The sequence below is a fragment of the Pichia kudriavzevii genome, chromosome 4, assembly GCF_003054445.1.
Source record: "Pichia kudriavzevii chromosome 4, complete sequence".
NCBI classification, from domain to species: domain Eukaryota; kingdom Fungi; phylum Ascomycota; class Pichiomycetes; order Pichiales; family Pichiaceae; genus Pichia; species Pichia kudriavzevii.
The window spans coordinates 132,954-156,544 of NC_042509.1; the positions used below are offsets into that span (position 1 = coordinate 132,954).

The 23,591-nt window shown below is 42.9% G+C and overlaps 14 protein-coding genes across 14 annotated transcripts; 4 read left to right on the forward strand and 10 right to left on the reverse strand.

Annotated features, from left to right (window-relative positions):
- Window positions 1-1,209: 1,209 nt before the first annotated feature.
- Window positions 1,210-1,476, reverse strand: C5L36_0D00730 (uncharacterized protein; the record flags this gene model as incomplete). Its single annotated transcript, XM_029466951.1, has 1 exon — window positions 1,210-1,476. One exon carries the CDS (start codon window positions 1,474-1,476, stop codon window positions 1,210-1,212), a length of 267 nt encoding a protein of 88 aa, XP_029322811.1.
- Window positions 1,477-2,435: 959 nt separating this feature from the next.
- C5L36_0D00740 (uncharacterized protein) lies at window positions 2,436-3,362 on the forward strand (the record flags this gene model as incomplete). Its single annotated transcript, XM_029466952.1, has 1 exon — window positions 2,436-3,362. One exon carries the CDS (start codon window positions 2,436-2,438, stop codon window positions 3,360-3,362), a length of 927 nt encoding a protein of 308 aa, XP_029322812.1.
- Window positions 3,363-3,705: 343 nt separating this feature from the next.
- On the reverse strand, window positions 3,706-4,707 carry C5L36_0D00745 (uncharacterized protein; the record flags this gene model as incomplete). Its single annotated transcript, XM_029466953.1, has 2 exons — window positions 3,706-4,494; window positions 4,642-4,707. 2 exons carry the CDS (start codon window positions 4,705-4,707, stop codon window positions 3,706-3,708), a joined length of 855 nt encoding a protein of 284 aa, XP_029322813.1.
- Window positions 4,708-4,980: 273 nt separating this feature from the next.
- Window positions 4,981-5,991, reverse strand: C5L36_0D00750 (uncharacterized protein; the record flags this gene model as incomplete). Its single annotated transcript, XM_029466954.1, has 1 exon — window positions 4,981-5,991. One exon carries the CDS (start codon window positions 5,989-5,991, stop codon window positions 4,981-4,983), a length of 1,011 nt encoding a protein of 336 aa, XP_029322814.1.
- Window positions 5,992-6,692: 701 nt separating this feature from the next.
- On the reverse strand, window positions 6,693-9,218 carry C5L36_0D00760 (uncharacterized protein; the record flags this gene model as incomplete). Its single annotated transcript, XM_029466955.1, has 1 exon — window positions 6,693-9,218. One exon carries the CDS (start codon window positions 9,216-9,218, stop codon window positions 6,693-6,695), a length of 2,526 nt encoding a protein of 841 aa, XP_029322815.1.
- Window positions 9,219-10,153: 935 nt separating this feature from the next.
- C5L36_0D00770 (uncharacterized protein) lies at window positions 10,154-11,815 on the reverse strand (the record flags this gene model as incomplete). The annotated part of the gene is made up of 1 exon (XM_029466956.1): window positions 10,154-11,815. One exon carries the CDS (start codon window positions 11,813-11,815, stop codon window positions 10,154-10,156), a length of 1,662 nt encoding a protein of 553 aa, XP_029322816.1.
- An 87-nt stretch (window positions 11,816-11,902) lies between these two features.
- On the reverse strand, window positions 11,903-12,499 carry C5L36_0D00780 (uncharacterized protein; the record flags this gene model as incomplete). The annotated part of the gene is made up of 1 exon (XM_029466957.1): window positions 11,903-12,499. One exon carries the CDS (start codon window positions 12,497-12,499, stop codon window positions 11,903-11,905), a length of 597 nt encoding a protein of 198 aa, XP_029322817.1.
- Window positions 12,500-13,809: 1,310 nt separating this feature from the next.
- On the reverse strand, window positions 13,810-14,529 carry C5L36_0D00790 (uncharacterized protein; the record flags this gene model as incomplete). The annotated part of the gene is made up of 1 exon (XM_029466958.1): window positions 13,810-14,529. The coding sequence occupies one exon, from the start codon at window positions 14,527-14,529 to the stop codon at window positions 13,810-13,812; it is 720 nt and encodes a 239-aa protein (XP_029322818.1).
- Window positions 14,530-14,730: 201 nt separating this feature from the next.
- On the reverse strand, window positions 14,731-15,843 carry C5L36_0D00800 (uncharacterized protein; the record flags this gene model as incomplete). The annotated part of the gene is made up of 1 exon (XM_029466959.1): window positions 14,731-15,843. The coding sequence occupies one exon, from the start codon at window positions 15,841-15,843 to the stop codon at window positions 14,731-14,733; it is 1,113 nt and encodes a 370-aa protein (XP_029322819.1).
- A 219-nt stretch (window positions 15,844-16,062) lies between these two features.
- On the forward strand, window positions 16,063-16,941 carry C5L36_0D00810 (uncharacterized protein; the record flags this gene model as incomplete). The annotated part of the gene is made up of 1 exon (XM_029466960.1): window positions 16,063-16,941. One exon carries the CDS (start codon window positions 16,063-16,065, stop codon window positions 16,939-16,941), a length of 879 nt encoding a protein of 292 aa, XP_029322820.1.
- An 18-nt stretch (window positions 16,942-16,959) lies between these two features.
- On the reverse strand, window positions 16,960-17,991 carry C5L36_0D00820 (uncharacterized protein; the record flags this gene model as incomplete). The annotated part of the gene is made up of 1 exon (XM_029466961.1): window positions 16,960-17,991. One exon carries the CDS (start codon window positions 17,989-17,991, stop codon window positions 16,960-16,962), a length of 1,032 nt encoding a protein of 343 aa, XP_029322821.1.
- A 704-nt stretch (window positions 17,992-18,695) lies between these two features.
- Window positions 18,696-19,706, forward strand: C5L36_0D00830 (uncharacterized protein; the record flags this gene model as incomplete). The annotated part of the gene is made up of 1 exon (XM_029466962.1): window positions 18,696-19,706. The coding sequence occupies one exon, from the start codon at window positions 18,696-18,698 to the stop codon at window positions 19,704-19,706; it is 1,011 nt and encodes a 336-aa protein (XP_029322822.1).
- Window positions 19,707-20,050: 344 nt separating this feature from the next.
- Window positions 20,051-20,320, reverse strand: C5L36_0D00840 (uncharacterized protein; the record flags this gene model as incomplete). Its single annotated transcript, XM_029466963.1, has 1 exon — window positions 20,051-20,320. One exon carries the CDS (start codon window positions 20,318-20,320, stop codon window positions 20,051-20,053), a length of 270 nt encoding a protein of 89 aa, XP_029322823.1.
- A 795-nt stretch (window positions 20,321-21,115) lies between these two features.
- C5L36_0D00850 (uncharacterized protein) lies at window positions 21,116-23,512 on the forward strand (the record flags this gene model as incomplete). Its single annotated transcript, XM_029466964.1, has 1 exon — window positions 21,116-23,512. One exon carries the CDS (start codon window positions 21,116-21,118, stop codon window positions 23,510-23,512), a length of 2,397 nt encoding a protein of 798 aa, XP_029322824.1.
- Between the last annotated feature and the right edge of the window lie 79 nt (window positions 23,513-23,591).

The following is a 23,591-nucleotide window of genomic DNA, read 5'->3' on the forward strand; positions in this document are numbered from 1 at the left end:
TGGATGCACGCACATGGATGGGATCAATGTGTGTGGAGAGAGAGATTGCTCGATACAAGAGTCTTGGAAACCCAATGGACTCTACATTAGAAGGTTTCAGGTTTTGACTACATTAGTTGGATGTCGATTAGAGTGTTTCAACAGAAGTTGGGATTTTCTTTGTGTCTGTAATTATGAATGCATTACAATGTAGCATGGAACTAAATAGAAGCTGGTTGCCCCTGTCATGGATGAGCTTGTGGCCAAAAGAAGCCAATTTGGCATGATGCGATTGCTCGTGTCGTTGCAATGCATCAAAGTGAATGTTCTTATACACGTAGATGTTCTGCAGGCGAAGTGCTTCTCGTGGCGAGATCGGCAACCGATCTGTGTGGATATGTAGCCAGTACGTGAGGTTCGATGGTCCGTTCTTTACGATGGATGTGACCGGTGTAACTGATGGAGAGACTCCCAAGCGTCTACAATTTGCCACGTTTTCCATTTGGACTGGGTGGTCCCGCTGGAGAACGTCATTGTGACTGAATGCCACGCCGTTGAGCGAGTTCACTGCCAGCAACAGGACTCCAAGTAAGAGCGTACCGAAACGGTGATAATCTGGGGAGTTAGGAAACTGACAAAGTAGTCACTCATCGGGTCAGTTAGTCAACAGGTCAGTTAGTCAACTGGCCAGAAAGCTAGAAAATCAGCAAGCTACTCTTAGGATTCATGATGTGAAAATGCCATACCGCTTACACAACCGTCACTACAAGGCAAAGAGAAGGGCATACAAAGTAAAGAGCACTTCTGTAGACGGCCTTGTACTTAATAAATGAAATGGACCTTAATTTTAATGATATTTATAAAGACATGTATAAATAAATAGAATATTAGACGTGTAAACAGCCACCAATGGAGGTAGAAGATTGACAAATTTTAATTGTAGTTATTTTCCGGTTATTTGAAATTCAAAGTAATGAATAAGAAATGTACAGTAGGCGAATAAAGTCAAGAGACGCATGCATGGGGGACGAGTTGTTGCTTTTCAGTTTTCATCTTGTGTACGCCATGAGAGCCAATCACCATTTAGACGCCTCTGATACGAGGGGCGAATTGTACTCGGATGGATGTGAAGTGAAGTGAAGTGAAGTGAAGTGAAGTGAAGTGAAGTGAAGTGATGGTGAGGGGAGGGGTGAAGAGGGGTGTGGTTGTTGAGCACTCTGATGTCTGGGTCTAAGCATCGATTCTTCTAATACCGGCCTCTCTGAAAACAGAGTCTGCCTCTGCGTAGGACCTGCCCAAACCAAAACCAACGCCCAACCAGACAGGGAAGGCTCTCCTCTTAAACAAGAGTACAGACAAAACCACACCGCCTCCAAAACCAAGGCCTGTCTTGACAATGGCGTTCGACAAGGCAACGTCCCAAGCGGAGGAAATGATGGTGGACGAAGGAACAGTGAGCTGTTGTTGTTGTTGTTGTTGTTGTTGTAGAGCAGACATGACTTTGTGGATTGTAGGGAGGCGAAAGTGTTTAAAGACAGTAGCACTTGACCCAAAGTGGCACTCTTCAATGAGTGTCTCTCTAATTTCCACTTTCTTTACTGAGGAATGAAAAAAAGGACTTGAAGTATTCTCAAGAGTGCGCTGCCGAAACAGGCAAGTGCAGAGTGGGGGGGGGGGGGGGGGAACAACGCTCAATGGGGAAAAAGAAACATGCCACCCGTGCACCACCGCATGTGACTTTGGATATTTTCTTTTTTTTTTTCTCCACCAATAGAAGAGACGCGTGTTTTAGCGCAGCTTGGAAAATCGCGCATCTCTAAAGGGAAAGTCCATTTTACAGTGCCATGGTGCTTATCAATTAGCAGCGTATATAGGGACGCCTTTTAAATATGATAAATATAACCATAAATATAACCACAAATACAACTGTAAATACAACTGTAAATACCACTACCACCGTCATGGCTCAATGTAGACACGTCTGTAAGACTTTACGCAAATGCAAATCCAATTGGCAACCACCAGTGTTGTGCTGCAATTGGCTGTGCAAGCAATCTGATTAAGAAAAACAAAGGGAGGGGGGAAATAAAAAAAACACATGGTGAACACCGACGCGTCGATTGCCGCAATATTGCTTATATTCACCGGCGAAAATCCATTTTTCCGTTTTCCATGTCCGATTTCCCTCTTAAAGAAAAACGCGGTTGCGCTTTTTTTTTTTCCTTTTTCTCCCCCCCCGTGTGTTTACGGAACCTCCCTTTTTGCCACGATTCGTTGTCGATTTCCATTTGCTGGCAGCGCTGCTTGGTGATGATGGCAATTTTTCAAATACTTTCAACCTGGTGGATTTGGTTGGGATGTTTTATTCAAGTTTTCTTATATACCTTTTTTCTTTAACAGAATTTACTCTTGAAGTTTGTTTTACCATCTAATTGGACTTATTCCTACTTACAACGATGTCTTCCTCTTCTGCACCAGTTATTCCTTCCTTCTCTGTTCTTGATTATTCCAAATTCGCCTTAGCAGGTGCTATTGGTTGTGGTGTTACTCATGGTTCCATGACTCCTATTGATGTTGTCAAGACTAGAATCCAACTAGAACCAACTGTTTACAACACCGGTATGGTTGGCTCCTTTAAGAAAATCATTTCTCAAGAAGGTGCTGGTGCCCTCTTGACTGGTTTAGGTCCAACTGTTTTGGGTTATTCCATTCAAGGTGCTTTCAAGTTTGGTGGTTACGAGTTGTTCAAGAAGATCTTTATTGACTACTTAGGTTACGATACCGCCTCCAAGTATAAGGACGCAGTCTATATTGGTTCTGCAGCAACTGCAGAATTCTTTGCCGACATTGCACTTTGTCCACTTGAAGCTACTAGAATTAGATTGGTCTCTCAACCAACTTTTGCTAATGGTTTAGTTGGTGGATTCTCCAGAATCTTAAAGGAAGAAGGTGTAGGATCCTTTTATGCTGGTTTCACCCCAATCTTGTTCAAGCAAATTCCTTATAATATTGCAAAGTTCTTGACTTATGAGAGAGCAGCAGAAGCTATCTATGCAGCTGTTGGTACTCCAAAGGATCAATTATCATCAACCGCTACCACCGGTATCAACTTGGGTGCAGGTGTCATTGCAGGTTGTATGGCTGCATTTGTCTCCCAACCAGCTGACACCTTGTTGTCCAAGGTCAACAAGACAAAGAAGGCACCAGGCCAATCCACAGTTGGATTGTTGATCCAATTGGCTAAGGAATTGGGTGTTAGAGGCTCCTTTGCAGGTTTACCAACAAGATTCGTCATGGTGGGTACTTTGACCTCCTTACAATTCGCCCTATACGGCTCTATCAAGGGTGCTCTAGGCTGTCCTGCAGTTGTTACTCTTAAATAGTTGTAACGTGTTGCACTAATCCACTACGCCCTTCCCCCCTTCCCCCCCTCTATATTGTATACGGATCTCATGTATTACATGTCTTCATATTTATAATAATATATTCGACCATCTTAAATCCTGGCTCAAAGAGAACCCATTACCCCTTCTCTGTCACCCTTCTCTTTCCCCCGTACACATTTCCACCCTGTTGTACACACTGCCCCAAACAGCTTTGGCTCTCCCTTTCTTGGCGCCACTTACATTCACCATCGACGTCGTTGTAGATTTTAAATAGTTACACATCACTGCAGAGATACCTAGTTTAGCCACTTACTTACTGTTCGCCTAGCTACTGCAAACTCTACTCCATTGCAACGTCGTTGTTGGCAACGGGGAATGCATCCAGAGCAGCACCACCGTTGGCTTCATCACCGTGTATTTCGTGGGCTTCGGTAGACGCAATTCCTTGACCTGCATCCTCAACATGACCAACTGCAGGCACCGCTGCAGCAACTTGTCCCCACTGTTGTTGCTGCTCAGCTGACCCGTCCGCTGGCACTGACATGTCTGTTTGCCCCTGTGCTTGTTCTTGTGCTGGTTGGCCTCCAACAGCATCCACCGGCGCTGCGCCGTTCATGTACTGCAATAGCTCGTTATCTAGATCTTCCAGGGATTTACGTGGAGGCGCCTTAGGCTTGTTCTTCTTACTCTTTGGAGCTTGTCTCTCCCTTCTGAGCTCCTGGCCTTGTCTGCCTCCAATTCTGTCCAATAATGACATCGTGGTTGACACGTTGATGATCTGGCCCGCCGCTAACCGGCCATCAAACCTTCTGATCGCCTCTCTTGCATCCCTGCTCGATTCAAACTCAACATAGGCAACACCGGTGGATTTGCCCAACGTATTGAACTTCAAATCAACCTGCACAACTGGCCCAATGGTCTCCATCAATTTGCCCAAATCCTGCGCAGTCAAATCGGGATGTAGATTGGTCACCTTGATTTCCGTCGCTTTCCCATTGGAACCAGATCCTCCAAAGGGCCGTGCACCTCTGTGTCCTCCACTTCTGGAATTACCTCTAGCTCCACGCCCACCTCGATGGCTTGGCTTATTCACTCCTCCTCTTTTGCCTGTCTTGTGCGCATTGCGGTTCTATATCGGGGGGCTTCTGTTAGTATCTATCTTCATTGACCAATTCGTCTAGTTATTTTGTTTATTTGCGTGCTGTGTTGATTCAGCTGCCCCTCCATCTTCACTCATTTCCAGGGGGGTATATACAAATCTCGATTAATGACGTACTCTAGTTGGACCTTTTGAACTCGATCCAATGATCTCATCCAATGACTTTTCTAATAATGAAGACATTCTAAACGACTTGGTTTCTGATGTATGTGACGTGAGAGACAAACTGCTCCTGTCTTACTCAACTCCTCTCTACTGTCCAAAAGTCTTCGATTTACACAAACAGCGAAACATGCTTGAATTTTCATCTTCACATGAATCTCCCCCAGACCAGCAGTTACCCGATTAGGCAATTTCGAGCGTACGGCCAAAGCTTTGTCATATTAATGCAATATTCTCCTTTCTATTATATACTGCAAGAGAAGCAGGCTGCTATACACAATCTTACAAGACGCATCAGTCAGATTTTCTGCGTTTGGAGGATAACCCATCCATTACAATATCGGGATACTCATTATGAAGGTATTCACTGGCCAACAGACTTAGTGCATCGAGTTTCGTTGTGTTTTTAGGCGACAGAACTTCATCTGAGGGCGTTTTCCCCGTACACGCATTAGGCGTAGAAATGTGGATTGGTAATGTATTGGAATTCGTACTCAGCGGGGAACCCACCACGTACGACGGGTTCGACAAACGGAGCTGCGTTTCCAACATCTCGATTCTGTCCTTCAATTTGTAATTCTCTGTTATAAAGAATTTCAGCTTTTCGTTCTTTAGTGTCTTGATGTACTTTATCAACTTCAAGTTCCGTTCATTGATTGCAGTGTTCTCTGATTGTGTCATACGCAATGTCTTTTCAAGTTGGTCGATCTTCTTCATTAACATAAACCTCTCCATACTGAAATCGTCCCGGATATTGGATATCTCATTCTTCAATAAAGAGTTCTTCAAATTTAACCGTAATACCGTCGATTTGAATGACTCCATAAACATCACCAACTGTTGCCTACTGTCCTCCTCGCTAGACGCGTTACCTATCACCCTCTCCTTGAATTCCTCAATTTGATTTAGGCATTTGTGCACATCTGGATCCATCTTATTGAAATCAACCTTATACTGATCGTTATTCTCGTTCTCCCTTAGTTTGTAAAGAACACCAGCTTCGCTACTGCTCGTGGTGCTGTTATTATCACTATGTATCTCCCTAGGACTAGAATTGACAAGTCGGCCACTGGACAGCAGCTGCTCACTCGTCGATCCAGAGTATGCCATTGTGGGCGGCTTGTAGTCGAATGGATCCAAATTTAGCCCGTTGGCCATAATGGGTGACTTGATTAAGCCGAAACTCATGTTGTTGGTGCTGTTGGTGCTGTTAAACTCCTCTCGTGTATCTCTAGCCTGTTGGAAACGAGGCGTGCTGGAGACGCTGGGGGAAAGCGGGGGGTTTTCGGCGTTCTCTTGACTCATTGCAAAATGTTACTTCCAGTGGCTGTGTCTGCCTATATGCTGACTGGTGGAGGGTGCAGGCGTGGTTGTGTTTGTGTGACTATTTCGTGTATGCTGTGTATTCTGTCCATTGAAAAAGGTCAAAACTCGCTCACGCGTTGCATTCCAAACAGAGCAAATCCATGGATTACGCTCCGGTAATTTGTAGCAGCTCGTTGTTTCTTTCCCGTTTGGTTTCAACAGAACAACAGAGTAGACCCAATAGGTATCATCTTCGGTTAAGCTTTGAACCAGTGTGAAGTTAAAATGGCTCTTGTTGTAGTGATTATCTGGAATTTAAAGTGGTTTCTGTTCTCTTTTTTGAACTTATAGCTTTCTACTTTGGTACGTAAATGCTACCTTTTGTTTTTTTCTTCCACATTTAGAAAGAGTTTCTGGGGAACTAGAACTGATACTTCTATCTGGTGCTGATCATTCACGTACCAACTAAAGGTGTGTTTAATCATGTATAAGTTTTCCATGTCCATGCAGGGGAAAGGACTACCCAAACAGCAACGTGTAATGGGAGGGGAGCACTGGCTAAACCTCCATACTCTGGAACATGTTGGTGTATATCTTTTCTCTAAGAGAAGTTTCACGTTATTATACAGGTATGGATTGAATACACAAATATCTATGTGAGAAAAAAAAAACAAGTTGCCAATTGCTAGTGGGGGCTGGAATCAAATATCTGCAACTTCTTCTTTACTTGGGGCACTGACGCCCGTTTTGTCCCATCCTAGTCTTTTGTTGAGCTTCTCGTATTTAGCACGATCTCGATCACTGACCGATGGCTTAGTAGCATCAAGAGCTTTGTCAAAATCGTCAGCAGTAACAACAATGTTGGACATATCACTGGCCTCCTCGTCAACATATTCGTCCAAATTCTTGATCCCGGTGAAAATCTTTCTCTTCAAAGCAATGACTGATGCTTCCCTGACTAAGGACGACAAATCTGCACCAGAGAAGTTTCTGCATCTTTCATCGTGGGATATAGAGCTCAAATCGATATCACTGGATAGCGGTGTTCCGTTCGACTTGATCAATGTCTTCAATATGTCTAGTCTCTCCGCTGCATTAGGCAGTTCAATAAATAGCGACTTATCTAATCGACCGGGTCTCAACATTGCGGGGTCAATCATGTCTGGTCTATTGGTTGCACCAATGACAAAAATCCCCTTCCTGTTATTCAAACCATCTAGCTCTGTTAATAGTGTATTCACCACACGGGACGAACTTTCACTCAAACTCGTGTCTCTTCTCGGTACGAGGGCATCCAATTCATCAAAGAAGATTATACAAGGGACACTAGCGCGTGCTCTAGAGAAGACCTGACGAACTGCACGTTCAGACTCACCAACATACTTATTCAATAGTTCTGGTCCTTTGACACTGATGAAGTTAGCCTTAGATTCATTCGCAACAGCCTTGGCTAACAATGTCTTACCACAACCTGGTGGCCCCCACATTAGAACACCAGCAGGCGCCGAAATACCAACTTTCAAGTAAATTTCAGGATGCTTGATAGGCTGAACAATGGCCATGTGTAATTCTATTCTGATGTTAGATAATGCACCAACATTGGCCCATGTGACATCAGGAACGGTAGCAAACCCTTCACGCTTAGCTGTAGGTTGGATACTTGGTAGTGCTGTTAGGAAATCTTCCTTTGTTATACAGAGAGGTTCCAGCTGCTTTTCAGTCAATGGGTTTGGATGTTTCTCTAGGAATTTTTGGATGATCGATACACTGCTTCCAGGAGAGCACAACTTTGGCGATATCGCAACTTCTGCAAACGCCCTCTGGTTGCCAGACGGTGACATTGGAGTTGTTAGGGGCGTTATAAACTCTTCATCTTGTGGTCTATCCATGTCGACATCCTCACAGTGTTCTTGTTGCTCCTCTTGTGTTTTCTCCTCCTCAAAATCAAACGGCAGTTGCCCATTTTCATCCGATAGCGTGCTAAAGATTCTTTTGATTGCAGAAACACCAGCAGAGGTAACCAATGCCTTTAAATCAGCACCAACAAACCCAGGTGTCATTTTGGCCAATTCCTTCAACCCCAATTCACCTGAGATTTTCAAATTTTCAGTCATGCTTTTCAGTATATGATATCTGGCAGCTTCGCTTGGAACGTTGATACTGATTTCCCTATCAAACCGACCAGCTCTTCTCAACGCAGCATCCAAACTGTCTGGTCGATTGGTAGCCCCAATAACTATAACAGGTTTGCCGTTTGTGTTTTCAAGGGTCAGTTCGTCCATACATGTGAGTAACTGTGCAACGATCCGTCTCTCCATTTCACGCTGGGCACCTCCATCCCTCTTGGGTGTGATTGCATCAATTTCGTCTATGAAAATAATGCATGGTGCCAACGATTTTGCTTCATCAAACAGTTCTCTAACCTTCTTCTCGGACTCACCAGACATGCCGCTCACAACCGAAGGTGCCGAGATGTTGATGAAGGAAACCCCTAGATCTCCGGCAAGCGCATTTGCTATGGAGGTTTTACCACAACCTGGAGGTCCATGGAGTAACACTCCCCTTGGAGGCTGAATACCTGTAGACAAGTATATTTCAGGATGCAATATGGGCATACCTACAACCTCCATCAATTCTGCGTGGACTTCGTCCAACCCACCTAGCTGTTTGAGAGAGGCCTTTGGTGGTGACCTGTCCACTTTGACCCGTTTCTTCTTACTTCCTTCCTCTTTACCTCTGCGCTTTTTATTACTCTCTTTTTCTTCTTTATCCAAAGTTTTCACCGTCTTTCCATCATTAGGGCCATTTTCGTTGGTGCTTGTGTTTGCCTGATTCCACAAACTGACAATATTCTTATTGGCAATATTCAAATCTGTAACCTCCATCAATCCTGATTCTTCAACCTCATCCTTTGGATGTTCAATCCTAGGAGTCACTCCTAATTCTGCCAATTCCACTGCCTCCTCCTCCTTGATTTCCGCCCATACCCTATCGATGGCCTTCCCCAGTAGATCCATCTTCATTCTGCCCATAGTTTTGTCTTGCAATCGAATATACTGCATGATTTCATCATAGCTCAAGTCTTTGGCAAGTGCCGTTGTAAATCCTGTTTCATTATTAGGAGATAATTTTAGAGTTGCTGTTTTGTCGTCCAGCAATTTAAGTATGTGATTATAGACACTGTTATCCAGGTTTTGTTGTAACACACCTTTTTTTCTCGTAGACATTGCCGGGGACGGTGTTTTATTGCTGAAAAATAGATGAAACTCAACTACTGGAAAAGTCTCTGGAATCTGAAACTTTTTTTTTTCCTCTTTTTCCACTATCGAGTTTTTTTTTTTGTTTGTGGTAAAAAAGAAAATACTGATGTGGCGCAGGCACGTGCTTTCGGAAAAACCTGAATGCGCCACTAGAAAGCACCAAGCGGTTTTTTTCCCTTTCACGGACCAAACGACACAGCCATTAAGTGTCAACTTTGAAGGAAATGCAACATATCAGAGACTCTACAGTTCATTTACAATTAAACAGGTCTATCCTGTAGCGTTGCTATTTTCCAAAGAACTCCCAATTACTATTTAAGCGTAGAAAAATGTACTTAAATATATAGACCAGCTTATACATTCAAGATCAGTTTAAGCGCCGTATCGACATCGGCCGTTGCATCCTCCTCATCGAGATACTCTCTCACGGCTTTTCCATACACCTGGGTCTGCTTGAGCCAATGCTTGGCATACTCCTTCCGGTCCTCTGGATTGTAGTGTTCTAAAACCATGCACTTTTTCCGGTTGACATAGTTTGTCACTGGTGTAAGCAGCGAGATAATAAAGAGATCGGTGAATAGAGACATTGGACGATACTGTATTCTATGCTACGCTGTGCGCTAAAGATAAAACAGATGGTATTCCCCTCATGTCAGCAACCTGAGCATGGAGCCAACACGTGCCGGTAGCACGGTACTTATATAACTGTACGTATCTTGTATAAACCTGTAGAAAGTATAGATCGTACTCAACAAAAATCCTCCTTCGTACCGAAATACCGTCTAATAACAATCGAGTGATAGTCGTCCGTACGATGAACCACTCGAACCACTTGATAAACGAAGATCCACACTTTTGGGAAAAAAAAAAAAAATAACGACAAATGTAGGAAAAAGACTAGACTAGACTAGACCCTTGGTGAAATCAAGAACCTCTAAGACGGTGACATCACCACGCTGAACTGCACTCACGCAACGTTTCCAGTCAATGCATACTTGCCATACAGAACCATCTACACCTTCAACTAAATCTCTTACAAACTTACCCGTTTGTACATCCCACAATTTCAGCATTCCCTGTGAACCGCTCACAACTTTGAAATCATCGTTGACAACACAGGTAATGGCGCCAGAATGCCCCCGGAAAACCACTCTTGCATGTCCCGTGTCTTGGTCCCAGACACGGACTGTTGAGTCTGCCGCCGCCGATACAAGTGCATTCCGGGAAGCAGTGACCAGACCAACCAATATTTGATGGCCTTCCAATATATGCAAACACTCTCCTGTTTCCAGATCCCATATACGTACTGTATTATCCACACTAGCTGAATAGCACCTATGTCTATGAGGATCATAAACAACAGAGTAAATCCGGTCAGAATGCCCTTCCAATGTATATTTACACTCGCATGTGGAGATGTCCCACACACGCACCGTAGAATCATAGCTACCTGAAATGACGAGGTTTGCATAAGCAGTCACTGTTCTCACGCTGGCCAAGTGGCCTTTTAATACGTTGACAAAGTACGGATTTTCACCAACGTCAAACTCCCAAGGAGCTTCTGAATCCGAGTCATTGATAGGTAGCTTCCATAGATAGAGTGTTGCATCTCTTGACCCACTCACTAGCATAGGTTCTTCGGGGAACATTATAGGGTTCCCCTGGACATCGGTTCCGATCCGTTGCGGTTGTACAATTTCAAGACACCTCACTGTGGACGTATGTCCCTTAAAGATGTGGGTGCATTTCCCCGTGCGTGTATTCCATATTCTCACTGTGCGATCGGTGGATCCAGATGCAAGTATATCACCATAGAACTTCATTGCCCAAACACCGCCTGTATGGCCAAGTAATGTATGTATCAACTCACCTGATTGAGTATTATAAATGAGAATTTGGCATGAATTTGAGCCAGCGGCTATTTTCTCATTATCGAACTGGAGACAAGTGATGACATTCAAATCCGGGCCTTCAAGAACCTGGCGATGGGGGGTGAAGGTTGGATCCATCCAACGTTTCAATACTGTATATCGAAGTTTGTACATTTGTTTCGGAATGTTCACCCTTTTAGTACCATTCTGCTCAAGGGCTGCATAGTCTCTCTCGAATTCCTCCGCACTGGTTATTAGAGAGTCTCTAAATATAAGACGTTTCCATAATTCCGGGGTATTATTTATAAGCAAGTTCCATTGCTTGCACACCATCATGCAATGAACCAAGTCGCCTTTGTCTAGTTGCGATAAAATAACAATGGATATCTCAAGAGGTAGTCCCAAGAGAATGTCCCTCTTTAAAAAATTCAATAGAAAAGCATGTAAATGGGACAACTCTCCCCTTGGCGTGTTTTTGATAATCGACAATAGTAACGGCAAGTTCGACGTCTCACTTGAATCTGTACTTGAATGGATAGGAGAAGCACTAGGTGAGGGCAATGAGAGGGACATCAATGAATCGTCATTGACGCTATTCAAATGGCGTCTCTTCCCGCCTGGAGATACCTGTGAAATCGACACCTCGCTCGTCGACAAGGGTCTTAGTGGAGACAGACTGCGTTTAGCTGTCATGGCCACCGTTTACAGTTTCCTTGTGTATCTTTTGAGGTCACTATATATTAACTTCTATGTTTATTACAGATTCAGAGGAGGTATACATTACTGGAGAAGTGTGTTGTTCATGAACGAGGCCATTGTTTTGTGGTCCTCCAGTTGAGGTTTTTTCTCATAGACAACATGCGCGAGAGATCCAATTGCGCGGGAAATGGATGTAGATTCCCCACGGAATTCTAAATAAGAGACGTCTATAAGGGAATTATCAAAATCCATTTGTTCTTCCCATCTAAGGAGGAGAGCAACACATGTAACGCCTGCAAACCTATGACGAGGGAGGTGGTGTTCTATTGGTTCGATCGAATGTGCCGGATGGTGTGCATGGAAAGTTGCAGAGCCGGGCAAGGCTGTTCCGAGATCCAAATGAGAGGGAGGATTCTTCCAAATTGCAAGAGTCACTGGAACATCAGTTTGTAATAGTATGGAATATACCTTCACCTCAGTGGAGAAGGGGACAATTAATAGCATTTCTGGCCCATATAGAGACGCAATGGGTTCATGTGGTGATTTCAGGACACGTGACGCTGGTGGGTTGGCGACATTGGCTCCCTCTACGCGGGGAAGGTCAATATAAGGAAGCAGGTTCTGTGCTGGATTGGTAGGGACAGTTGGGAACCGTGGATGTGCGTGGGGACAGGACATGTATGGCAATTGGAGAGTGTAGGAGAGAGTGAATGTTTACCTTTTGGTTTTGGATTGTATTGAGTTTTATTGTATTGTGTTTTATTGTATTGTGTTTTGCTCTATTGTGTTTTGTTCTATTTTATTGTATTTTATTGTGTTGCTTAGTATACTAGCAGATGATGTATGGTATTACATCTCTTCTATTGCATCGTCTCCCCAGCTTCCTTTCCCTCAAGTTCGTTCTCGTATGATGAATTTGACACTTTTTTTTTTCCAGTGGCTCTGCCGCGACGCCTTTTCCAGCCCTTTGGAGAAAAAGTGTTGATCTCAAAAGTTGCCTCTTTGGGCAATAATGTGTCCGCTAGAGTTTTCTGGTTGACTCTAGTTGGGTTGTCTTTACCCTCTTTTTTTTCTAAACAGTTTATATTTGGTGATAAAACAAACCAACCCCCGGCTCTCGTCGTCACATGCGATGCCGGCAACAGTTTGCTTCTTCAGTATACTGTTGGAGACAAATGCAGCTGATGGAGGGGGCGATTACTCGCCGCTGGAAAAAAGTGTCAGAGATTCCCTTGTAGTGTCTGTAGCGGCAGTAGGGAGGGGGGGGGAGTTCATGCAACGTGTGCGCTCTACAAGGCCTGTTGCAATGCCACAAGGACTCGGTGGGGCTGTGTCCGTGGGGTCAGTATATACAAACCAAGGTGGACAAAGAGTGACCGCTTTGAAGGCCAGGTTGGACAGTAAAGAGTGCGGCATGGGTGACAACAGGTATGTACAGCATCTGGACTAGATTTGGGTAAGCATAGCTAAGAAACTGCGTTTCTCCTTTTGCTGTCAAAGAGCAAACCGACTAACACCTTGGGCCCTGGTCTCTCTGTCTTTCTGTTTCTCTATTTCTCTCTCTCTCTCTCTCTATTTATATCTCTCTCTCTCTCCGATATGACCCTGTACTAGGCTGCAGTAGAGCAGCACTGTCGAAAATGACAGCTATCCACCAATACATGCAGGTTTGGACCCGCTGCAGGACCAAACCTGAAAACGTCTTGTGTTTCTACAGTCTGTGGAATGGGCACATAGGCACATAGACATGGCGGTATGGTCTACAACAAACCCACTAGACGTTGGTGGCTGTGGAGGGACTGCTCTGCTGGATTATCCCCTGCATTCTAACAGGACTGAACCCGTCCAACCATCCTCGGGGGCTAGTTTCATTGTATACAGTCCTTTGGTGAAGGAAGTTCGGTACTTAGAGAATTGAAAAAATATAATTGTATCGTATATATCCAAGGATAGAAATGCCCTAAAGAAAAAAGTGTACATCATCAACCTCAAGTTTTCTTCTTCTTGACCTTCTTTTGCGGTTGGCTGTACTTGTCCAGTATATCGTCAAACTGTGACTTCCTTCTCCTCGCATTACCTGCAATCATCATCTGCAACTGCCCCATGTCGCCAATGTCATTTGCAGATTCACTGGCATCTCTAGCCTCCCGCTTTCTCCGCCTCTCCAGCTTCAGCACCCTTTTCTTCCTCTCCTTCACGTACTTCTCCCACTGCGGAATAGCATGGTGGTCGATCTCCTTCACCAGTTCCTCGCATATCTTGTACACCCTATCCTCCTCGTCCTTGCTGAACTCTAAATGGATGACGCTCTCAAAGAGCCTCTCCATGTTCCCATGGGCTTCGATGAGCTCCTTCCTTATATCGTCCCGCTCCTCCTCACTACCTTGGTACTCCTTCCTGTCCTTCTCAATCATCTCCTTGGTCACCTCATTGAACTCCCCTTCAAAGTACGCCTCCCAGTCAAAATCGCCACTATCATCAACCGATAGCACCCCTGTCTTATCGTACCTTTTCCTCTTCTTCTCGTCGCTCAAAACCATATAGGCAAGCTGCACACGATCAAACTCTTGCCTGAACCCTTCATTCTTATCAGGGTGGTATTGCAAACAGAGCTTATGGTACGCCTTCTTCACACTCCTGGCGTCAGCATCTGCACGTATGCCCAATACCACGTATGGATCGATCTTCCCAATCTCCGCCTTGTCCATTGTTACCTCTAACAAAACTGGTTTGCTCACAAATAGACAAGGAAAATCATGGAAAAGTGAAATAACTACTATAAACGTTGTTGCGTATGTTGTACACAAAATAATTTCATAAACCTCCTTCTCAGCGTTTACGCGTTCTATAACTTCTCCGTAGATACATATCTATACAATGTAAGGTATTCATCTATGCCTGCCCCGTAATCAAATCCTAGGAACAGGGCCTCCTGGGGAGGCAGCTGTTCTTGCTGTCAAAACCTCGACACCGTCTTCGGTGACTAGTAATGTGTGTTCAAATTGTGCACTGAATTTTCCGTCTGCTGTAGTTGAGGTCCATCCATCTGGCCATAAGACATCCCTATAAGTGCCTAAATTAAGCATAGGTTCAATGGTGAAGCAAATGCCCGGCTTACAGGTACCAATGGCCTTGTTTTTGGCATAGTGGGGGATTTCAGGCTGGCAATGGAAGAGATTGTTTACACCGTGGCCACAGTAGGTTCTCACAACGGACACGTTGTTCTTATTTGCATGCTCCTCAATGATGTTACCAAACTCACGAACAGGGATACCGGGCTTAACTGCAGCAATGGCCAAGTCAAGAGCTTCCCGTGTCGTTTCGACTAGTCTGACAGTATCTGGATTACTTTTTGCCTTATCGCCGACATAGTAGGTCTCATTAAGATCAGCATGGAAACCATCCTTATATAGGGAAACATCGATATTGACAATATCGCCATCTTGCAATGGCCTTGCATCAGGAATACCGTGGCAAATTACCTCGTTCACAGAAGTACAGACGGATTTAGGATAGTTGAAATAGTTCAAAGGTGATGGGTATCCTCCTCTTTTGATACTTTCCTCGTGAACAACCCGGTCAATCTCTTCAGTAGTTACGCCTGGTCTAACCATTGCGCCTGCAGCATCGAGAACCTCCCTACCTAGCTTACATACCTCTCTCATTTTGGCGATTTCTTCACCACTCAAAACCTTGATTTTGTTTGTTCTGTCATTCTTCAACTCACTTGTTGGCTCACCGTTCTTCGCATAGTCCGGTTTGGCAATAGAGTCTGGAACCTCCCGTCTTGGAGTCAAGGGGAAAACAGGTCTTAGAGTGCCCCTATAGTCGTACTCCGGATATGGATCGTACGTTTCAATACCTTCCTTTTTATGGATTGCCTTATGACGGGAAAATGAACCTCTGAAACAGTTTGAGTTACAGAAATACTGGTTCAGTCCTTGTTTCAGACAAATCGGACATTTCAAGTTGGATGTGGTCTCCTTGCCACAATTTGGTGCTGCACACGTCTTAGTAGCCATAGTTACCGCTTGGTTTGACTCTGAATTGGAAAGAAAGCCCTTCGTTACATTACATTAGTACAGTAGTAGTGGGGCGAGCTTTATAATGAAAAATTTTATCTACAAAGAATTTTTTGCATGTGAGCATGATTTTTTACCTAATTTCCTCCAATGGGGGAAACCTCTTAAGGTACTCCTTTGCCTAACACCCTGTCACGCCATAGAACAGATACACCTGGAATGGCGCTTTCCCCAATCAAAGGATTTGTCCCCCTACAGATCAGTCTTGCAGCTACGGCAAACTTACCAGAGTCTGTCCATTTGTGTTATATAAAGCCACATTTGAGTAAAGATCCAAATGAACAAATAGACACAACTCGAAAGTTATTTTTGATTAATCCATTACCTGACTGGACCCTTGATTCTGTGAAAGATCTATTCCGACAAGTGAACACGGGGTGCCATATAGAAGAAGTTCTAGTCCGTGAGGCCATCGATAAAAGTCGGGTATCGAGTATTGGTAGTGGCATAAATTACGACATCCATGTTAATCTGAGTGTGTTAACCAATGAAGAGTTGGGTGTTGAATTGAGTGCTTCGGAAAAATTACCGTTTGGGAGTAGTGTTGTCACATTCCTGGACAGGGATTCGCTTGAACTGTTTCTAGACAGTCTAAAGAAAATAAAAAAGCCACTCCAATGGAGTCTACCGAATAATGAGACAGGTATATCGAGGTATTCTAGAATCCCAGTATTGGACAGAACTAGTTTAGAGAGGGAGGTTACTCAAGCCCTAGTGGACTTCCAAAAGAAGGAGAAGATTGCCGAAGAAGAAGTTTCTAATATGAGAACCATCGTTGATGAAGATGGATTTACACTTGTTGTTGGGTCGCAAAAGAAAACAAAGTCGGATATTTTAGGGTCGATGAAGAAGAAGTCCGATCTAGAGCAAGACGAAGCGTTGTTGAAGAAGGAGAAGAGAAAAGAGAAGCAGGATTTCTATAGATTCCAAATTAGAGAAAAGAAGAAGCTTGAGATGAACAGTTTGTTAACCAAGTTCAAGGAAGATCAAGAGAGAGTCAAGTTGATGAAACAAAGAAGGAAATTCAGACCATATTAGAGGTTCGATTCTGGTCATTTATAGTCTTCCACCTGGTGTTTCATAGTCTTCGTAGTTTATATTACCTGTATCATCACTATCCTCAACTTGTCTTAACATGATGGAGGGGGAGAGCCCCAACTCGCTCAATTCTTTGAATACCAGTACTGGTTTTTCATCGTATCGTAGTACACGCTCCTTATCTCCGCCGTAGCATATGACTAGAACATATTTCCTCCATTCACTACGATCCAAACGGTGGCTCTTCATTGCGGCCTGTAAGATTTTATAGCAAGGATCTTCTGTTTTGGCACGTAATTGCTTCAATGTATCGTTTTCTTCATGGACAGAAGTTCTCTTGGATTTAGTAGTGTGTAGTGACGGCCTCCTTGATGGCGATGATGGGGTTTTGTTCAAGGTTGGAGAAGCAACTCGATTATGTTGATGCGATTGTAAAATGTCATTCTGCGAGGTAGCCCTAGAAACAGTTCGTGATGCCGTGCCTGAGGTTGGTCTGGAGGAAGGACCGGAGGTTGGTCCGGAAATTGGTCTCGATGGCGGTCTGGATATGGTATGTACAGGTTGCTCCAAAGTAGAAGACGACGTTTGGATAGGCGGAGGTAAGGGTTTGTGATCCTGCATTTCCTTTAAAATTGGCAAAATCTCCTCTCTTAACTTGTTGATCTTGACAGATAAGGTATGGTACTCCTTCCTTGAAGGATCTGCCGTTTCCACCAATTTCTGTGAAGTCTCATCAACAATTGACTTGGCTACCGATTTCATCAAAGCCGAAGATATAACAGTTGTTTGGAGTTCACTAAGCAATGGATGATCAAACGATACCTCGCCTAGCGCATTCTTCTCAAAGACTAACTCACGGATGTTTTCCAATATGGTCAGTCGATCCCGCAGGGTGGGGATCCCCATATCCTTCAAATCTTGCGAGTTTAGCATGGGCAAGGTCAGCCCCGTTATGTTGTGTTCTCTAAAACTTCGCAGAACATTTTCAGGCTGGTTTCTGTTTCTCAACCATAGCAATACTTGGTCGTTACCCCATTCCACTATCGACATGCTGACCCAAATCTAGAAGTTTTATATGGTCCCTATTTGCTCTTCAAAATCGAGTTGTTTGATAAAACTACTCTTTTATTGATGGAGTTTATCCATTGTAAAATCTTAAAAATAGAATCCATCGCAGCTGAGAAATCTGGAATGTCCTTTAATTAGAAGGCACTGCGCCACTTTGGAAACTGTTTCAAATTTCCATTAATTACAAAGCACTGCGCCACTTTGGAAAAAATTTAAAATTGTAGAGGAGAAGGAAAAAAATAAAAATAAAAATAAAAATAAAAATAAAAATAAAAATAAAAATAAAAATAAAAATAAAAATAAAAATAAAAATAAAAATAAAAATAAAAATAAAAATAAAAATAAAAATAAAAATAAAAATAAAAATAAAAATAAAAATAAAAATAAAAATAAAAATAAAAATAAAAATAAAAATAAAAATAAAAATAAAAATTGTGTTTCCATTTGCCGCATTGGGCGAATTTCCGCTTTCGGTATATGGATCTGGCCCATGTTTACGTTTTCCTCAATGTGGAAATCTTATTAAAAGAATAGAGTAAGATTCACAAGTTAAGAGTGCATTGTCCCGTGTCGAATAACTATTAGAGTTGTCCTTTTGATATTTTGAAATCCTTATTAGTTTGCAGTTATTGTGCCTCTTTCTTCCTCTCCTTTGGAAAAGGTAAAAAGGGCAGGTTTGGAAAAAAATGATGAATAACATGGAAACCACATATATGGAACAAAGTCTAAAACCGTTAAAGATTGTGAGAAGAACAACCGCAAAGGAAAACATTTCCATAAGGGAGAAGGTGAAAAAGAATGTTTCCTCGTGTGCTAGGATGACCGCTGAGCCAGATTATAAGTTCAACAACATCTTACAGAATGAACAAGATGCAGTTTATCCATTTTTCTACAGTGATATTCAAACTAATGAAGTGTACCTGAAAAACAAGCAGCCCAAACTCGACTTCACAACCGACGTGACCTTTTACCGGAACGTTGTTAAGAAGTATACCAAGCCCGTGAACTACAAGTACATTCCTGTGGTTGGTGGGAAGAGACAACCATTGGATGATCCTGTTCTTCAGTGTTTTACTAAAACAAAACAAGACTCGCAACTTCAATTTGGGGATTATCTCTTGAACGTCTCGCAGAGTGGAGCGGCCAACTTGAAATACGAGCCACTTGAAAACGTCCAGTACAGTGACGACGAGGTACTATATCGAAGTGACGAAGGTGAAGTCTCAAGGCTTGAGAATTCCGATTTGGACAATGACTCCGAAGCAGACATGACTGAAACTGACGGTGAAGATGAAATGGAAATCAGTCTTGGACCAAGCAATCTCATGGACGCGGGTGTCCTTACACCGTCAACGCCAAGAAGGAGTGTCAATGATCACCTCAAGACCTCTCCAAAGAGACAAGAGACTCTATTGAGGACCTTGGCAAACAAGTCACCAATCAAAAGACTAACTAATGAGAGACTAAACAAATCAAAACATATGAACTACTCCAAGTTTGACAGTTCCATGTGTATTAGTGCCAAGGCCATCATGAAAATGGTCGACGATAGCTTGGTGTCAAGTGACACCGAAATCTACAACCAATCCTACACAAGTGCACATGCACATGGTAATCCTTTTAATTCTCTCAAAAACGTGGATTTTAGTATCAATGCTTCAGATCTTATCAGTGCATTGAATGACAATGAATATTAGTCAAGGCCATTGGTACCAAACAAACAAACAAATGATTAAAAAAACACTACAATCAAAAGCCCTAAAGGCAACCCCGTGATCCCCATTATCCTACTCTCTTCTCTACTCTTTTCGTCTTTTCTCTACTCTACTCTTCTCTTCTTTACTCCCTTCTCTACACTTGCTAAGGCGCCCTCTGTGTATCTCTCTACAATAATGTATACAAGTTTCTCCGCACATACGCTCTACAAAGAACGTCCTTGAAGGTTTCAAGTCTAGGTATTATACTATACAGTGGCGATATAAAGTGTTTCCAATTTCTATAAACAAGATGTACTACTATGCACGTGTCTTTAGAGACCTCCCTAAGCTCTCCTTTTAACAACAACAAACCCAGGCAATGGTTTTCTCTCTGCCCTCATTTGCGCCTTGTCCTTGTACACGGGAGAGAGCTCGACCTTGACGAGCTCCTTAACTCTGGCAATCTGCCCCGCTTGCTGTGGAGTGATTTTATGGTAAACCGTTTGGTGTCTCCTCCTCAAACCAAGGGTCTCGAGGGTGTCCTTGTAGAGTCTAGGGAGCCCAATGGTGGACTTGAGCTGTGTGACCTTGAAGTACTTCGCAGGCGCAGACATTTTGTGCTCTTGGCTTGCTCTTGGCTTGCTCCTTGAAAGGGAACTACAAATAGAGTACACCAATTGTGAAATCCCCTTTTTTAGAAATGGAAAATGGGGAATGAAAATTGGAGACTGGAAAAACTCACCAAAAGAGGAACCGCGGGAACCTTGGACAACCAGGCCGGGTAACACTGGAAGAAGACGGCAATTGGGTAAATAGGAAGGGGGGGGGGTGTCTCTCTCCCTTATATTGGTTTATCCCGGCATCCTCCCATATATGGAGTGGCAATATATCCCCCCTTGCAGTGCACGATGGAGATCCCAGAATCCATACGGTCGCCATTGTGTGTTTCCCCCGCTACATGCAATGGTATTTACCGCTTCTTCTATATAGATAGACCTACACCCACTAAAGACTTACGTCATATCTTTTTCTCCACATTTTGCACGATTTCTGTTTTGATTTTTCTTTTTTTTTTTTTTCAGACAGTTGTGAGCGGTTGTTTTTAGTTTGTCTCTGACTTAGTTGGATTACAATTCAACTAAATTTCTCTATAACTATTTCCTTTTATTCTCTCTCCTATTTCTCCTTCTTCTTATCAGGGTGCAATTGCAGTTGCTCTCTTGTTGTAAACTGGATTTCTTTGTTTTAAACACTTACTATCTTAGTCAACAGTGGAAAATCACTCGGATCGACAGCTTTAACACACTTTACAATCGCACCATTCTAGGTAAACAAGGCAACCCTAATCACCGATACCGCAGTCTCCCAATTTGTCTCGGCTGACAAATCCATTTAGGTTACATTCCAAGATGTTGGACTTATTCAAGAACATCATTTCGAGAAAGGCCAAGAAACCAAGGGGGAAGTTTCAGAATTCCACCCCACTTTCCCCAAGTACATCGAAAGAGTCCAATTCCGGGTCTTTATCAAGTACACAATCGAATACTAGTCTCGGCATGTCGGATGATGACACAGGTGTCCTCAATGATAAAGACATGCCGATCCATGAAACTTCCATTGAATTGCTCTTGGAGATCCATCCCGAACTTAACAAATATTACAAAGAACTCCACCCGAGGTACTTGTTGTCGGACGTTATTGGAGAAGGGGCTTTCTCTCAAGTGTACAAGGCCTACGACACCAAGGAGAAGCGATATCTAGCAATTAAGATCATCAATAAGACCGGCATGAAACCAGCACAAATCAATTCCACGTTAAAGGAGATTGCCATAATGAGACAATTGGATCACAAAAATATAGTCAAATTGTACAATTATCAAAATTCGTCAAATTCAAAATATTGTTTCTTGTTTATGGAATTTGTATCTGGGGGGGAGATATTTAACCAAATCATCAAATATACCTATTTCTCAGAAGAATTGTCTCGTCATGTGATTCGCCAGGTTGCCTTTGCTGTTAAATATCTCCATGATAATGGTATAGTTCATCGTGATATCAAGCCCGAAAATATTCTGTTTGAGCCTTCCGTTTATAGGCAAAGATCGAAAAAGGAACAGTTGAGGGCAAGAAGAGTTTCGGATGATAACAACAAGATCGATGAAGGTGAATTTTCAATCAAAACCGGTGCTGGTGGTATTGGCCTCATCAAATTGGCTGACTTTGGATTATCAACTGTACTACCCAATGCCAGCGCTTTAGCGAAAACACCGTGTGGTACTGTTGGTTATACTTCTCCAGAACAACATATGAATGTGGGTTATGATAAAAAGGTCGATATGTGGGCCCTAGGTTGTGTTTTATACACAATGGTTGTGGGATTCCCCCCATTCTATTCGAACGATCAAAACACCAATGATATAACAGAAAAAGTTATGAATGGTAGGTACGAATTCTTGAAACCTTGGTTTGATGAGGTCTCTGACGGCTGTAAAAACTTGATTTCCAACTTACTGACTGTGGATCCAGAAAAAAGATATTCAATTGAACAAATGATTAACGATCCCTGGTTTAATATTGGTTACGATGATGTTCCAATTGGTGGAAAGGTGTCAACACCAGCTGCCGATGCACCACAATCCACCTATAATAATGAATTGTATCAGAAGTTTAGTGAATCTTTGATCAACACAAACAACGTTGATGACTATTTTTCGGGTAATCAGACTTCTAATTCAAAAGATGGTAATGGGTTGTTAACGCCGAGAGTCCCGCTGTTGACTCCTAGAGCTGAAGCCATTAAACTAGTCTTTGATACCGCAAAGAGGGTGACGCCAATGTCGAGATCGGTTTCACCTTCAAGGAGTGATGGTGAAAAATCTCTCTCGAGTTTAGATTCTTATATGAATAAAATGCGTGAAGACATGTTACTAACTTCAATCACTGATAACAAGGTCATTACCAATAGGCTAGAAGAAGAAGACGATGAGGACGATGGCGATGATGATGATAATGATGACGATGATGATGAGGACGTATCTTTAGATTCAAGTAACGATGATAATGATGATACTGAAGAATACCCAGTCACACTAACTTCTCTTACAAAAATACGGTCCCCAGCATTAAAAAAGTCCAACCATGTAGGTTTGGCATCTCCGACTCCTTTATCTCCAGCTGCATCTCACGCCACTGCAGAAACATTGACGACACATACCAGTGTAACTAGACAACCATCGATGAAATCGTTTAAATCCATTCTCAATGGTGATCATGGCACGTCATCAGCAACTGCTGCTGAGAAAGCCAGCGAGTACTCAAGACCAAGGAAAACTTCTATCTCGTTCTCGATCAACGAACATTCAAGACGCAGTGGATCCATTACATCAAGCTCATCGCACTTGTCACATACAAGTAGTGATTTAGGTGGATCGGCAGATTTCATCAATGCGCACCCTTTAGTCGTTAATGAAATCGAAGAAGAAGATACCGAAGATGAAACAACTGACGGAAACACCATGAACTTATCAACTCCACACAATAATAAACTAAAACATGAAGAATTCAGAGCGAAGTGCATGGCACACACGCCGTATGTCCCACACGATGAAGGCGAAGACAAACATGTGTTGGAAGATACCTCCAGTGTCAGCGAAGGATCAAGACGTTCAACACCACCCAACGAGTTGATCAATAGACTTGCACCACAAATTTCATTAGAACAAAAATTGCAGGAACATTCGGTTGTGAATTTGCAAATGGACACTTCTACAATTTTAGCACGTCGGAAACAGAAGATTGAGAGTTGATACAATTGAGAACAAAAACCAGAAACATTAGGGTTCGAGATATATATATATATATATATCAAACAAATCGAGCATGCAC